Source organism: Plasmodium relictum (assembly GCF_900005765.1).
Source record: "Plasmodium relictum strain SGS1 genome assembly, chromosome: 8".
In the NCBI taxonomy this organism is placed as follows: Eukaryota; Apicomplexa; class Aconoidasida; order Haemosporida; family Plasmodiidae; genus Plasmodium; species Plasmodium relictum.
The window spans coordinates 654,393-668,574 of record NC_041686.1 but is presented as its reverse complement, the minus strand read 5'-3'; the positions used below and the strand labels follow the sequence as shown (position 1 = coordinate 668,574).

Sequence of the window (14,182 nt, the reverse complement as noted above, 5' to 3'; positions counted from 1 at the left end):
GTTGTACAACTTATTTAAACTTTAATATTTTAAAAAAATACATTAAGGGTTTTAAGTTGTATGAAAATAATATATTTTTTTTTATATAGGCATACATTGCTAATATATTTTTTTTAATCATCTTTCTTATATAAAAATTAGCATCTCTAAAAATTAGTAATTTTATTTGATTTAATATAAAAATTCCCTTTTATTTCTTCTTAAAAGGTTCTTGCATTTAGATTTAACTGGAGTTGAACATAAAGTTGTCTTTATAGTAGTGTAACCTTCATCTTTCTTATAATAAGCCGTGGTTCTATTCATATCATTCGCATTATAACTATAAAAATTTCCATGTGCTACTGGATACTCTTGAGATGTCCCATATGAAGTATTTCTTGCTTGACGTAAGGTAGTATAAGGTATATCTCCTTGTTGTAGTACATCATGAGTATATAAACTGTCTTTATTTATATTAGCCTTAATTGAAACATTATAAATAGAACATGGTAAAGTATCAAGTAATTTTTTTAATGTAGTAACTGTAATATCTTTTAAAGCTACTTCTTTTGATTTATTAACAAACGTAAACCCTGAACCATCTAAATTTTTTATCAATTCAAATACACCCTCATCTATATTTTTTTCTGGTTCATTCATTAATATATAGTCTTTTGACACATCAGTGTAACTATATAAACATTTTGCAGAAACCTTAGTTACTGTATTTTTATCTATATCAAGTGAGATGATATTATTATCTTTCACATACTTCTTTCTAATGCTTATAAAGTAGTCACCATTTTTAATTTGTTCATAGGATAATAACATTAGATTTTTAATAATATTAGAATCTAATTTTAATCCTGATGCAACATTTGAAGTATAAATATTATTAAAGACTTTTACGAAGTAACTTCCATCTCCTATAGTGTTTCCTATAAATGTTATATGTTCAGTTCCATAATTCATATTTTCTTGGTCTGATAACTTCTTTATGGTAAGATAATACTCTTCTCCATCTATACGCTTGTGATATTCCGACATATTTTCCTTAGTAAAAATCTTTATATTAAAATTAATTAATATATCTTCTTTTAAATCCCATGTATTGTGGATAATGTATTTACCTTTTTCTTCACTTAAAATGGCACCATACATAGGAGTTATATTATATATTTCATTAATAACATCTATAGAATATTCTCCCTCTTTTGTATCTTCAAAATGTCCTTCTACTACCTTTTTAAAATAATAACTATTATTATTTCCATCATTTAGTACATGCACAACTGCTTTAAAGGAATATTTAAATTCTTGTATTTGAAGTATATTATTTATAATGCTTTCATATTGTTCATACTCTTTTTTATTATTATACATCAAAGGTTTAATGGTAGCTGCTTCAATATATATTGCATAGTCCCCATCTAGTAGTTCATATCCTAATATTTTCATGACTTTTTTAATTTCACTTGAAATAGTACTATTATCTTCAGTTGTAATATTATTAATTCTATATTCTCCATTTGTACAAGTTATATTAAAAATTCCTTCTTTAATATAATAATTTTGTAAAGTAAAATTTTCTAATAATACAATGTTATTCATATTGCTTGTATTATATATTTGAATATTTATCCATAAATCACCTTTATTTACTATTGTTTTTCTTTCCTCAGGTGTTCCATCTTCATTTTCTATACTTAAATTTATATGCTTTTGGATATCCAATTCATATTTGCCATTTACAATATTACTTCTAAAACTTTTCATAATTCTTTTTATATCATCTGGAATTACATAGCAATTTCCACTTACGCATTGTTCTGTATAATAATTATTGTTAACTTCTACGATATATTTACTTACCTGCAAATTTTCTACAAGTGAAATTAACCCCTCAAAGACACTATCATCAGATGAATTTTCATCTAAACTTTTTAGAGAGTGTGGATAATATAAATTTTTTTTATAGGTTATAATTCCATTTTCTGTAGGCAAATCTACATAGTATTTTGATATTTTCGTATCATTATAATTTGTGTTAGTACTTTGTATAACAGTATTTAAGTTAGTTCCAGCAGGTCTAACTTCAGCAGGTCTAACTTCAGCAGGTCTAACTTCAGCAGGTCCAACTTCAGCAGGTCTAACTTCAGCAGGTCCAACTTCAGCAGGTCTAACTTCAGCAGGTCTAACTTCAACAGGTTTTATTTGTGAGGGTTGATACATTATTTTTTTAGTATCAAAAGTGACAGGTATATATATAGGATCTGTTTTTTTTAATGTATTCTTAAATTTTAAATTTGATTTGCTTCCTTTTTTTTCATTGATTTTATTTTGTAAATATGTGAGACTTTCTCCATATACTCTCTCTACTTTTATTTCTTCATTAGATCCTTGAAGAATATCAGAAAAATTGTAAATAGTACCCCTTATTGTTATAGTATAATTTCCTTCGTTAATTTGTATTTGACTACTAATTTGCTTGTACATATCATTTAATGCATTCATATTTATAAATTCTTCCGTTATTGTATTCATTATAGGTTCATTATTTTTGAATACCGACAAAGCTACAATGCCTTCTCCTAACCAATAATAAGTACTTACTTTAAAATAAAATGGTCCCGTCCATTCTGGTGATAAATTATTATTATTTTTTTCTATTTCTAATAGATATATCTTCAATGAAATATATGAGTTATAATTTGTTTGAATTTTTGCACCATTATCTGATGAAATCTGACTATTTAAATTTGGAACTTCTCCAACTAATACTTCTAGTTTTCGTTCTTCTTCTTGTTCTCCATTTTCTGACAATGTACGTTCTATTGGTCTATCTATATCGATAAGAGTTTCTATTTGTGTTTTCTCATTTATTTGTGCATTACTCCCTGAATGTACATTTTCATTTGGTGTTGTGTCTAATTCCTGTCCATTATCATTACTTGCATCATTCTCTACGCTGGTTGGTTGCATACTTCCTGAACGGTTTATATTCTCATTATCACTTACTACTTCGCCCTCTGTGACCTCGATATTATATTTGTTACCATGTATATCCATTATGATTAAACCTAAAAGATTATTACTTTTATTAATTTTTAATGAGTAAACATTATCTATTATATCATTTTTTTTTTTACTTTGAACAAGTGATATGCTTAATGATTCACCTTTAAATATATATTTGCTCAAAGGGATATTTAAATATTCTGAATTTTTTAAATTTCTAAAATGTTTGTATGCTACATAATCATCAAAAATATGAATATTAGTGTTAAGTAAGTATGAACGTTGAGTAAAAGCTGGTTTAATTACAGAATATGGATCTCTGTGTAATTTAAGTTGTCCTTTAATGTGTATTAAGTATTCTTCTATATTTGAATCTTGATTTTTATTTGCACGCTGTATTGTTATAGATGGTTTTTGATTTGGTACATTTTGCAATAGTGTTTTTACTTCATAAATGGGTTTAACAGGCATATTTTCATACTGCTGGTGTGTAATTTGTCCATCTTTTTCGTAATAAACTAAATATTTATTGAATTCATAAAAACCATTTTTTAAATATTTAATATATATATTCTTACAAACAAAATATATTGTACCTTTTTCCAAATTATAATTTTGAACAACACTTTTATCATAATCTTTACGTGGATGACACTTTAAAACAATTTGATTATTATTATCTAATGAATTAGCCACTAATTCTATAAATGTAACTTGGTTAAGAGCAGGAAACCTATTTGGAGACAAAACTAATATAGCATTTATATATGTATCATTCAAGTAGTTGCGTCCTTCATATAAAAACAAATTATTAAATGAAATATCTCCATTTATTTGTTGTTTCAAATATATATCATTATTTTTATATGTAAAACTTGGATATTGATAAGTTGGAGATTCAAATGCATTAAATAAAGATCCATTATTTGTAAATACAGAGTCACTACATGAATTTTTATTAATATATCTATTCATATAGTAATTAATAGTTTCTAAAACATTTTTATTATTTGTATTTGATTCTCTTAGTATAAATTCTTTATTTTTACTTTCATCAGGAATCCAATTTAATAATTGTTCGTATAATATGGTATTAAATTCAACAATATAAAATTTGTGTACTTTACTTAATAAGTTTTTATTAATTTTAATAAAATTTTCTTCAACAATGACTTTCATATTGGGGTTATCAGTCAATTCTAAAATTTCTAAATATAATGGTTTCATTTTGACATCTTCAATCAATTGAGGTGGTGATGAAATAAAATAAAATATTAAATTAATTAGTTCATTTTGTGTTAACGAATTTGCAAATTCTTCATTTAAAGTATATGGTAGAATATGACTTCTTATACCACCAAATAAACTTGCTAATTCTTTTTTATCAAAATTGCAAATTTCCAGTATTTTATTAAAAATAGAATTTCTATCTATACAGTACTTGGTATCATATAAAATATTAGATATAAGTGAATTGGGATCATTAACTAAATTTAATTGATTGTTATTCAAATATAGAGGACCACAAGATTTTTTGCTAAAGTCATATATTCCCATTGATCCTGTTATTTCATGAAAAATAGCTCTAATAGTATCATAAATATCATCAATCATTATATCTCCCTTTATTTCTATGTTGTATCTTCTTGATATAGATATTACACTATTTTTATTAATTTTTTTAAGTTCATCATTATTGGAAAATAATATATCTTTTCTTTGGTTGTTTTCTAAATATGATACATAAAATGGATTAATATTTTCATAACCATAAGCAGGATATATACAGCTTTCTAATCCATTACTATAGTGAGAACATTCAACTACATTACTATAATAGTTTTCTTTTACAATAATCTTTGGAATGTCTAAATATGCTTCTGTGATTAAATTCATTGGATGTACAAAAAATGTTTGATATTCAACATTCACCTCTTTTACTAATCTATCACCTTCTTTTGATACAAAAATTATTTTTTCTAACATAAATATGGAATCTTTATTTACAATATCTAAATAACAAGATATGCTTGTTTTTTCATTTTCTTGGAAAACTGTACCTTTTTTTAATAAAAATCTTCTTAATCCTGAAGATTCTTTTCTATTTGATTTACCTACAAATGGCATCGACAAATTTCTGAACAAAAAGTATATTTGATAATCCATATCTTCTTTGATTGTAATGCTATTACCTAGTATCGAACTATTAACATACATTTCGACAAACATTCCATTAGAATCACCAAAAGTTATGAATTTTTCTATTATATTTTCATAATGGTCTATCACATCTAAATCAATACATTCCATATCTACATATGTTAATTGTGTTGTTCTAGAAATATATCCAGATCCTTCCATAATTGTCGCAATAATTTTATTTGATTTATTTTCATCTGGTATGCATACATCAGTTGATAAAATTGGGTGTTCCAATAGTTTTTGTATTACATTATTTGCTATTGAAATTATTTGTATTTCTGATTCTTGTACTATTCTATCAGTAACAATATATTTATATATAATATAATACTTTAGAGATTTTTCAATTTCATCAACAAAATTAGAACAACATAATGCTTTTTTTTTAATTATAAGTGTGTTATATTTTGATAATTTGTAAGCCATATCATTTATTTTATATTCTTTATTTTTATATAGAAATTCATCAACATATACAAAATATTTTATACCAGCAAATGAGGTTATGTACGTATTAATTGAATTTTTTTTGTAAGATGATGTTAATTCTACAATGTATGCTGCTATTAAGGAAATTTCATTAATCAATTCTTCAGAAGGTTTTGTGTGATTTTCAATTAAAATTTGATATTCATTCTTTAGTAAATTTACTATATTTTGTATATCTGTCTTATCTTTTAATTCTAATTTAACCAAATTTCTTAAAGTGAATCTGTCAATTAAAAATATTCCCGTTAAATCATTGAAAAATGTATATATATCATAATCATTGAAAACATATGCTATCTTAAACATCAAAATATATATATTTGAAAAATATTTATTTGAGTATTTCATATTTTTGTGTGAATATAATAAGTTTCTATTATTTTCGTCTATACTAACGTTCATTTTGTATTTATGAATAGGAACTTCTGGTGTATTAGGTGCATATATTTCAACTTCAACGAGATCAAAAACATCATATGCTCCCTGATAACGTTTAACAAAATTTAAATGTATTTTGTTTTCTTTATTTATAAAATATCTTCCTAACTTTCCTTTTAGTAAAACCTCTATTATCATATTTAGTGCTTCACAATTTAATGAATTATTAACTAATATATTAAATTTATTCATCAAATAAGCATAAGCACCTAAACACTCATAATTATATGGAGATATGTTTATAAAATGTTGTGAAATATTAGTGTTTATTTCTTTTTTGTCATAAAAATAAATATAATTATCTAAGAATTTCATGTGAATGCTATTTTTAATATATTCATAATTAATATATGTTTGTCCAAATGGATACATAGAAACGTCGTTATTTTTGGGCATTTGTATGTGAATGGTACTTTTATTTTCTGATTCAAAATAACTTTTTATCTCAATATTATATTTTAATTCTTTAAAAGAATTGTCATTTTTATCAAACTCATCATATTCATCATTGTCATAATTCGATTTTGGCAAACTATCAAAGTGTTCCATTGGACGTTTTAGGTGAATTTTATTATCATGCTTATTAAAGTAAAAACTGTTATTATAATGTGTTAAGATATATCTTTTTTTGTTATTAAAATCTTTCGTAGAATATGTGATCTGAAGCATTTCTTCATGTTTTTCATTAAAATCTGTTAAGAATAAGAGTTTTGAATAATTATGAATGCTTTTTATTTCAGAAGAAATTTCCACATTGTCTACAATAACTGCAGTTGTTAAAAGATGACAACGATTAATTAATTCTTTGCAAGTTCTATCAGTATATGTAACCGGAAAATTTTCGTTTGGCACAATATTTGGTTGCCTTACTATGATGCAGTAAATATCTTCAGTTATAGTAGTATGAACACCACCAGTAAGCACAACTTCAGGGTAAGGATTAATATTTATTTTGTGTACTCTCAACAATCTAGTATCAAAAACATAAGAGAACCTATCTCCAGGAATACAGATAGTAGATAATCCATTATTTTCTATACATATTGTAGTTATAGCTATATACTCAAAATTATCTTCAATTATTATTGGTTCTATATTAGGACAATCATTAGTGCAATTCATTGGATATGAAAATTTCTTAATTTCAATTTCGTTTTCTATTTTATCACTCTTACTTCCTGTTACAATAAAAGTAATTATAGTATTATTATTTATATAATTTGGAATATACCTTGTTAAAAAATTAAATGACTTTATATTAACTGCTACATTGAATAATATAGAATATTCAAATATATCGTCATAAATTAATTTAACACTTACATCTTCCAATAAGGATATGCTAGTTAAGAAATGATTAGCCTTATGATCTTGACTTACACTCTCTTCTCTATAATATAATGCATGGTTGCAATCTAATTCATATGTATAATACATAGTTGTAATATTAGCGTAACTATTACTAGTTCTCATAATATGACATTTATTTTTCTTCGAATCACTTAATTTTTTATTTATATATGTACTAAGTTCATATGCAATAGATTCCAAAACAATTAAACATATTTCTGAAGATTCTCTTAATATTAATTGATCTTCATTTATATACGCATAAGAGACTGAGCCATAACTTGATATATATTGTTCTTCTTTCATAATTACAACATTTTTTTTAAGTCCAATTGATTCTGAATTAAATTTTGAATTAAAAGAATTTAATAAAACTGCTAACTCTTCTGCATATATATTATAAGGTTTATCCTGAAATGTAGAAGGTTTTTCTAAAATGAGTCCCGTAGTGTATTGTAGCATTTCTTCATTTGAAATATTATTTTGTTGTGAGAATAATTTAAAAAACATTCTAAACAGATGAACCTGCTCCATTCTGTTGTAATCATTATTTTTGTATATATATTTGTTGTTATTAAAATATTTGTGTGTGTTAATAGTTATCAAATTACCATTAACGGTATCTCTAGGAATATAGAAACTATCCTTATATTTTAAAGGAAGCTGAATACTTTGATTAGGAGTAACTTTAATATCATAATTGGATTTATCTTCTTCGAATGCAAGTAATACTGGACTTACAAATTTCAATGTAATAGTACTGCTTGGATTAATTTGTTTTAAAAATTTGTCCATTAGATATATATAATAACAACTTGCTTTTGATAAATCGTAGTTTAAATTGTATTTTTCAGAATGAGTCATAATAATACCAGAACATGGATATACTAATTCATAATAGTTGTTATATAAAGTGTTGTAATTTTCTATAGTGTTTGCATTTATTTCTGAATGAAAGAATAAAAATTTACTAAATAAATATTTTCCATGAACAAATGTTTTGTATGGATATTGTATTTTGTTTTCTTTTTGAATTTTCGTTTTATATATCAAATTATCTTTAATTTCTTTTAAATCTATTGTTCTTTTGTTATCATTGCATTCTGTACATTGGCAACTTTTTCCAATATCGTAATCTTTATTATAGATTAAATCTGATATTTCTAATATTATATTATAATGTAACGATGGAATATCATTAAAATGGAATATAAGTTGTCCATTATCAGAAAATTGCCCACTTATGCTATGTACTGAAACAAGATCACTTGTATTTTTTTGAGCTAAAATTACTTTGGCAATATGACCTTTTATTCCATTTTTTATGTGTATATCATAGTTTGCGACTTCGCAAATGTTCTCATGATTAATAACACATTCATTCCCAAAAGATCTTACATCTAAAACATATCTTTTTACTTTAGATGATGCTTTTTTTTTTTTTAAATCTTTGGTTATAATACTCTTTATGGGATCTATATTAGGAATATTAAACCAAGATGAACATACAATGCCTATAAGGCATGCAAATATAATATTATAAAAATTAAAAATATACATTATAATTTTAAAATAATTAAATGAATATACATTACTTATTTATTTTTTTTATTAAAAAAAAATATATGTATATTTATATATATAACATATCTTAAAATTTTATAATGAAAATATATATGTATTAAAAATTTAAAAATATGCCACAAATCTTTTGAGAATTTATTGTCAAAAAAAAAAATATATATTTTTTTTTAATTCTTTTTGAAAATAACACATATATTTGCGCGGGGCCAAAATTGCTCATTTTTACTTTTTTAATATATAATGGGGAAAAATTAGCTTTTTTTTTTTTTTCTGTTGCATTAAAAGAGAATTTTCTTAAGAAAAATCCGTATTTTTTTTAATGCACCTTTGTTTTTTTTTTTTTATTTCTCCAGATAGCTAAAAAAATATTAAGTTAGCTAATATTTTTTTTTTCTTTTTTAATATCATATTTGTTTAAGCTCTTTTTAAAAAAACTAAGATGCAATAAAAAAATAATCGTGTTTCATAAAATTTTTTTTTACAGTTTAAAAAAAAAAAATAAGTACATCTTTTTTTATTCTTTTATAATTTCCATTAGAAAAATTAATTCTGCATTAAAACTGCATTCAACGACATTTTATTTCTAAGAACAAAAAAAAAACTTAATTGATGAAAAATCTGTTTCTTTTTGTCATATCACACTGCAAAATAATTCAAAAAAAAAAAAAAATCTTCAAGGTATGAAAATATTTCCTTATTTAAAATATAAGCATTCGTATCCTTAAAAATTTTAACCAATTAAAAAAAATTCAATATTTACTTTATGAGTAGTTTCATTTTATTTTGTTCTTAAACTTTATGTGACAAACAATATATTTCATTTTATAAATATTCATAGAATCACAGTAAAAAGGAAAATAAAAAGAAAAAAACAAAAGTTATAATGAATTCATACACAAAAATATTGAATATTATAATTAAGATACATATTATATTTTATACATATATTTTTTTTTTATGAATTCATTCTTTTTTCTTTTTGATTTATACTAATTTTATCTGTTTTTTATTAAAAATAATTTTTTATACAACAAAATTCTTGATTGCTTCATTTTATTTTTTACTTAACATGCAATTGAAACAAAGTAAATACATTAATTATTCTTTTAATAATCAATACATATGTAACTTTATATTCATTTACATAAATTTTATATATTATTTCAGATACGGAGATTAGTATATAAAATTCTTTTTTTTAAGTAAATATATAAAAAATTGAAATATAATTTTTTTATTAGTATACACTTTATAATATATTATTAAAAAAAAATAAATTATAAGAATCATTGTTATTTTTTGAGTATCACAATAGAGATTATGATAGTAGCAATACTTTTATTATAATAGTGAAAATTTATTTTTTCTGTTTTTTATTAAGTATATATTTAAGTATATTATTATTCTTATACTAGTTTTTATAAAAGAAAAAAATATTTAATGTGAAATAATGATTTACATATTTTACAGTTATATATTTTTTTTTCTTTCATAAATAATTTATGTATATAAAGTCAATAAAAAATTACTTTTTTCTGATACTACATAGGATATAAAATTGTTATAAATTTTTGGTGTGTAAACAATAAATAGTTCTATTGATCTATTTACATTTGTAATAAGAAGAAATTTAAATGAAAATGTAGTTGTGCATGCTAAGCATTTAAGGAAAATACATACATTATAATATATACTTTAGTATGTACACTAAAATATATATATACATGCATAATATATTTTTTTTTTTGGTTATTTCTTTTTTTTTAGTAATGAAGGATAATTATATTTATGCTATTTGCATACATAATAACTTTAGTTATGGATAAATAATAAAATTGATATTAAGTGATATATTAATGAAAAACTATACAAGAAGCGTAAAATTTTATTTTAATACAAAATAAATTTCGCTTTAAATTACTTAATATAAATTAAGGAGGGTTTCTCTACATATTCATTATTAGTTCAACTGTTTAAAATACTATAAAATTATTTAAAATTCCAATTAATAAAACAATATGTTTATTATAATGAATTATGCTATATGAATAATATAGGTATTTTGTTTAAAAAAAAAATACCCATAAATTTCTTTATTTTTAGTTTAATATGAAATTTTATGTATATATTTATTTCAATTAAAGAAGCTCTTATATTTATGATAAAAAAATTCAAACGCCTTCAAGAAAATAGGAAAAATTAGTTACTTTATTATTATAATATTTTTCTTATTAAAAATTCCCCACCATTTAATACAAACAGAAATAGTTTTTATTAAAATTGCATTTTTATTTTTTTTAGTGATGTTGACATTTTTATTTTACATCAGCTGTACCATAAAATAAATATAAAAGTTTTGCTATGCAAGAAAACTTTATAATTTTTTTAATTGATTGTTAGAAATTAGTTTTTTTAGAGTAGAAACATATTTTTATTATTAATTTTATTTCATTAAAATATACTTACATATCTGTTCTATATTTTTTAGTATTAAATTTTTAAAAAATATAGTATTTAAAACGCTTATTTTAATTTCATAGGAATGTTTAAATTTTAAAACGTATGGGCTAATAATGTTTATAAAAAAATTAAGAAGACAATGTTTCTCTTTAATAACTCCTATTTAAAGTAGATATAATTTTTTTCAATTATAAATTTTTTAAAATTATACTAAAAATTCTTATTAATTTATTATGTCTTGAATGAAAAATCTATATATGAATTTTTACTTTGCATAAAGTTTTATAAAGCACAAATACCATTTTAAATTATAGGAAAATTTCTATCTTAAAATTTTATGAGATTATTATTTTCTTAAAAAAAATTCATTATATAATTTTAAAATATTATTTTTTCATTAAACAAAGAGCATAATCATAATTAATGAATGAATAATTACAAACATATGTTATAGTTCATTTAAAATTTTAAATGGTCATTTAAAGAAATGATTTGACATTTAAAATAAAAAAATTTATAGATTTAATGTTCTCGGTTAAATATACTACTCTTTATATGTATTTATTTATTTTTAATAAACTAAAAAGAAGTAATAAAAATTAGTTATATATTATAAAAAAAAAAAAAAAAAAAATCTTCTAGTAAATAAATATGTAATAATATGAATAGAAACTTTTGCACAAGTACATTAATATAAAATTTTTAGTAACATAGATTCTTAAATATTTACCTAAAATTTTGTTTTTAAAGTTTATTTTTTTAAAAATATATATATATTTATTACAAATTTCAATTCTCATAAAAAATAAGATTAAAAATTTTTAGTGTAACACAAAGAAATATATACTAATTCGAACATTTAGCAATTCTACATTTTTATATTTCTATTAAACTTTTTTTAATTTTTAATATCTGTAAAACATATTTTTATAATTCTTTTTTTAATTTATTATACTTTGACTTTTTTTTAAAAGTAAAATAAATTTACTAAAAGTGATATATATACAACAAAGATGCTAAATTAAATTTTTTTTCTTTTAAATTTAAATATCATGTTTATTATTTCCTTACAAGATATTTCTCATTTTCTTAGAGATTTAAATATTTTAATTCTTTAAGGTAAATGTAATCTTTATATATATTATATTTCCCTAATATGTAAAACATACTCTTATTATTATTTTTTTTTTTTTTTTTAATAAATGCATATATAATTGTTCTAAATGACTCAAAACTATATTAAATTATTTTATTTGATATTTTTTCCTTTTGTTATGTATTTGATAAAAATTTTATTAAACGCAAGTATTCTTTGGCCTTATATATGTGAATTAGTATTTAATATAGAATATGAGTATAAAATTTTAACAAATTTTCTATGTAAATAGTGATAATTTTAACATTTTATTATATACTTCATTTTTTAAATACTTTTATTAAATATTAAATTTCTTTAATAATTTAGTCTAAACGTTCCTTGCTGATTTGACACTTTTTTTTAAATCGTTAAACATATATATATTAAAAAAAAAATATATATATATATATATATATATAAAGAAAAATTAAATTTTTTAATAAGTAATTTAAACGATAAAGACTAAGATTCACCTGAATGTTAAGCAAAAACATTTAATTGTTTTTAATCTTAAAGAAACATTCATGTGTACTAGTAATTGATTTTATCTATTGTAACAAAAAAAAAAAAAGAAAAAATTAATAAATTTAACAACAAATATAAAGTTCTCTATGTTTAATTATATTGATTTTATTGTTTTTTTTTTAATTTTTTTTTTTTATGTATCACATTTCATTAAAAATATTTTTAAAAGAAAAAGTATATATATATAATTTAATGAAATGTTAATAATTCATTATAATTAAAATTTTTATAATATAAATTATAAAAAACATAATGAAGGCAAGCATTTCTGAATTATAATAAATATTTTTCTTAAATGTAATATGCAAAGATTTTATTTAACTATATTTATTCTGCACCTCCTAGTACTAACACTTTCTAAGTTAGATGAAAATCCTTTTAATATTCATGGAATAGAAGATTAAGTATGTAGCCAATTTTTTATAATATTTAAAAAAATTATAAAATACTAAAGAATTTTTTTAATCTTATGCAGACCAAGATTTCAAAAAAAAATAAAAAAATTGCTTTTTCAATTTTTTATTTTTTATTTTGATATTGTAAATAATTAAAGAACATTAATTTACAATAAGTCTATTAAATAATAAAGATTTCCTCTTTCAGGGTTGGTTAAAGCAACTTAAATATTTTTAATTTATATCTTAAAAGTTGAATAAAAAATTAAAAAAAAAATAGATAAAATAAAAAATATTCAAAAAATTATGATTAATTTTTATGAAATATAATTTTATTTTTCTGTGTTTAAATTGTTTTTATGTTGTTACATAAATCATCCTCAAAATTAAATTTTCAAAAATTAAAAGTTAAATCTTTTATATAAGAATTTGTTTCTTCATATATATTTTAAATATAAAAATAACTTTAATGTTACTTTTTACTTTCCAAGTTTTTTTTTTTAATAATATATCCTAAAATTACATTATATGCTATAATAATTAAATATTAGATAAACTGCATTAATATATAAATGGGAAAAAATTTTCTTTTTAAAAAAAGTAC

At 21.1% G+C, this 14,182-nt stretch overlaps 1 protein-coding gene across 1 annotated transcript; it reads right to left on the bottom strand.

Annotated features, from left to right (window-relative positions):
- Positions 1-171: 171 nt before the first annotated feature.
- Cap380 (oocyst capsule protein, putative) lies at positions 172-9,036 on the bottom strand (the record flags this gene model as incomplete). The annotated part of the gene is made up of 1 exon (XM_028676248.1): positions 172-9,036. The coding sequence occupies one exon, from the start codon at positions 9,034-9,036 to the stop codon at positions 172-174; it is 8,865 nt and encodes a 2,954-aa protein (XP_028532756.1).
- Between the last annotated feature and the right edge of the window lie 5,146 nt (positions 9,037-14,182).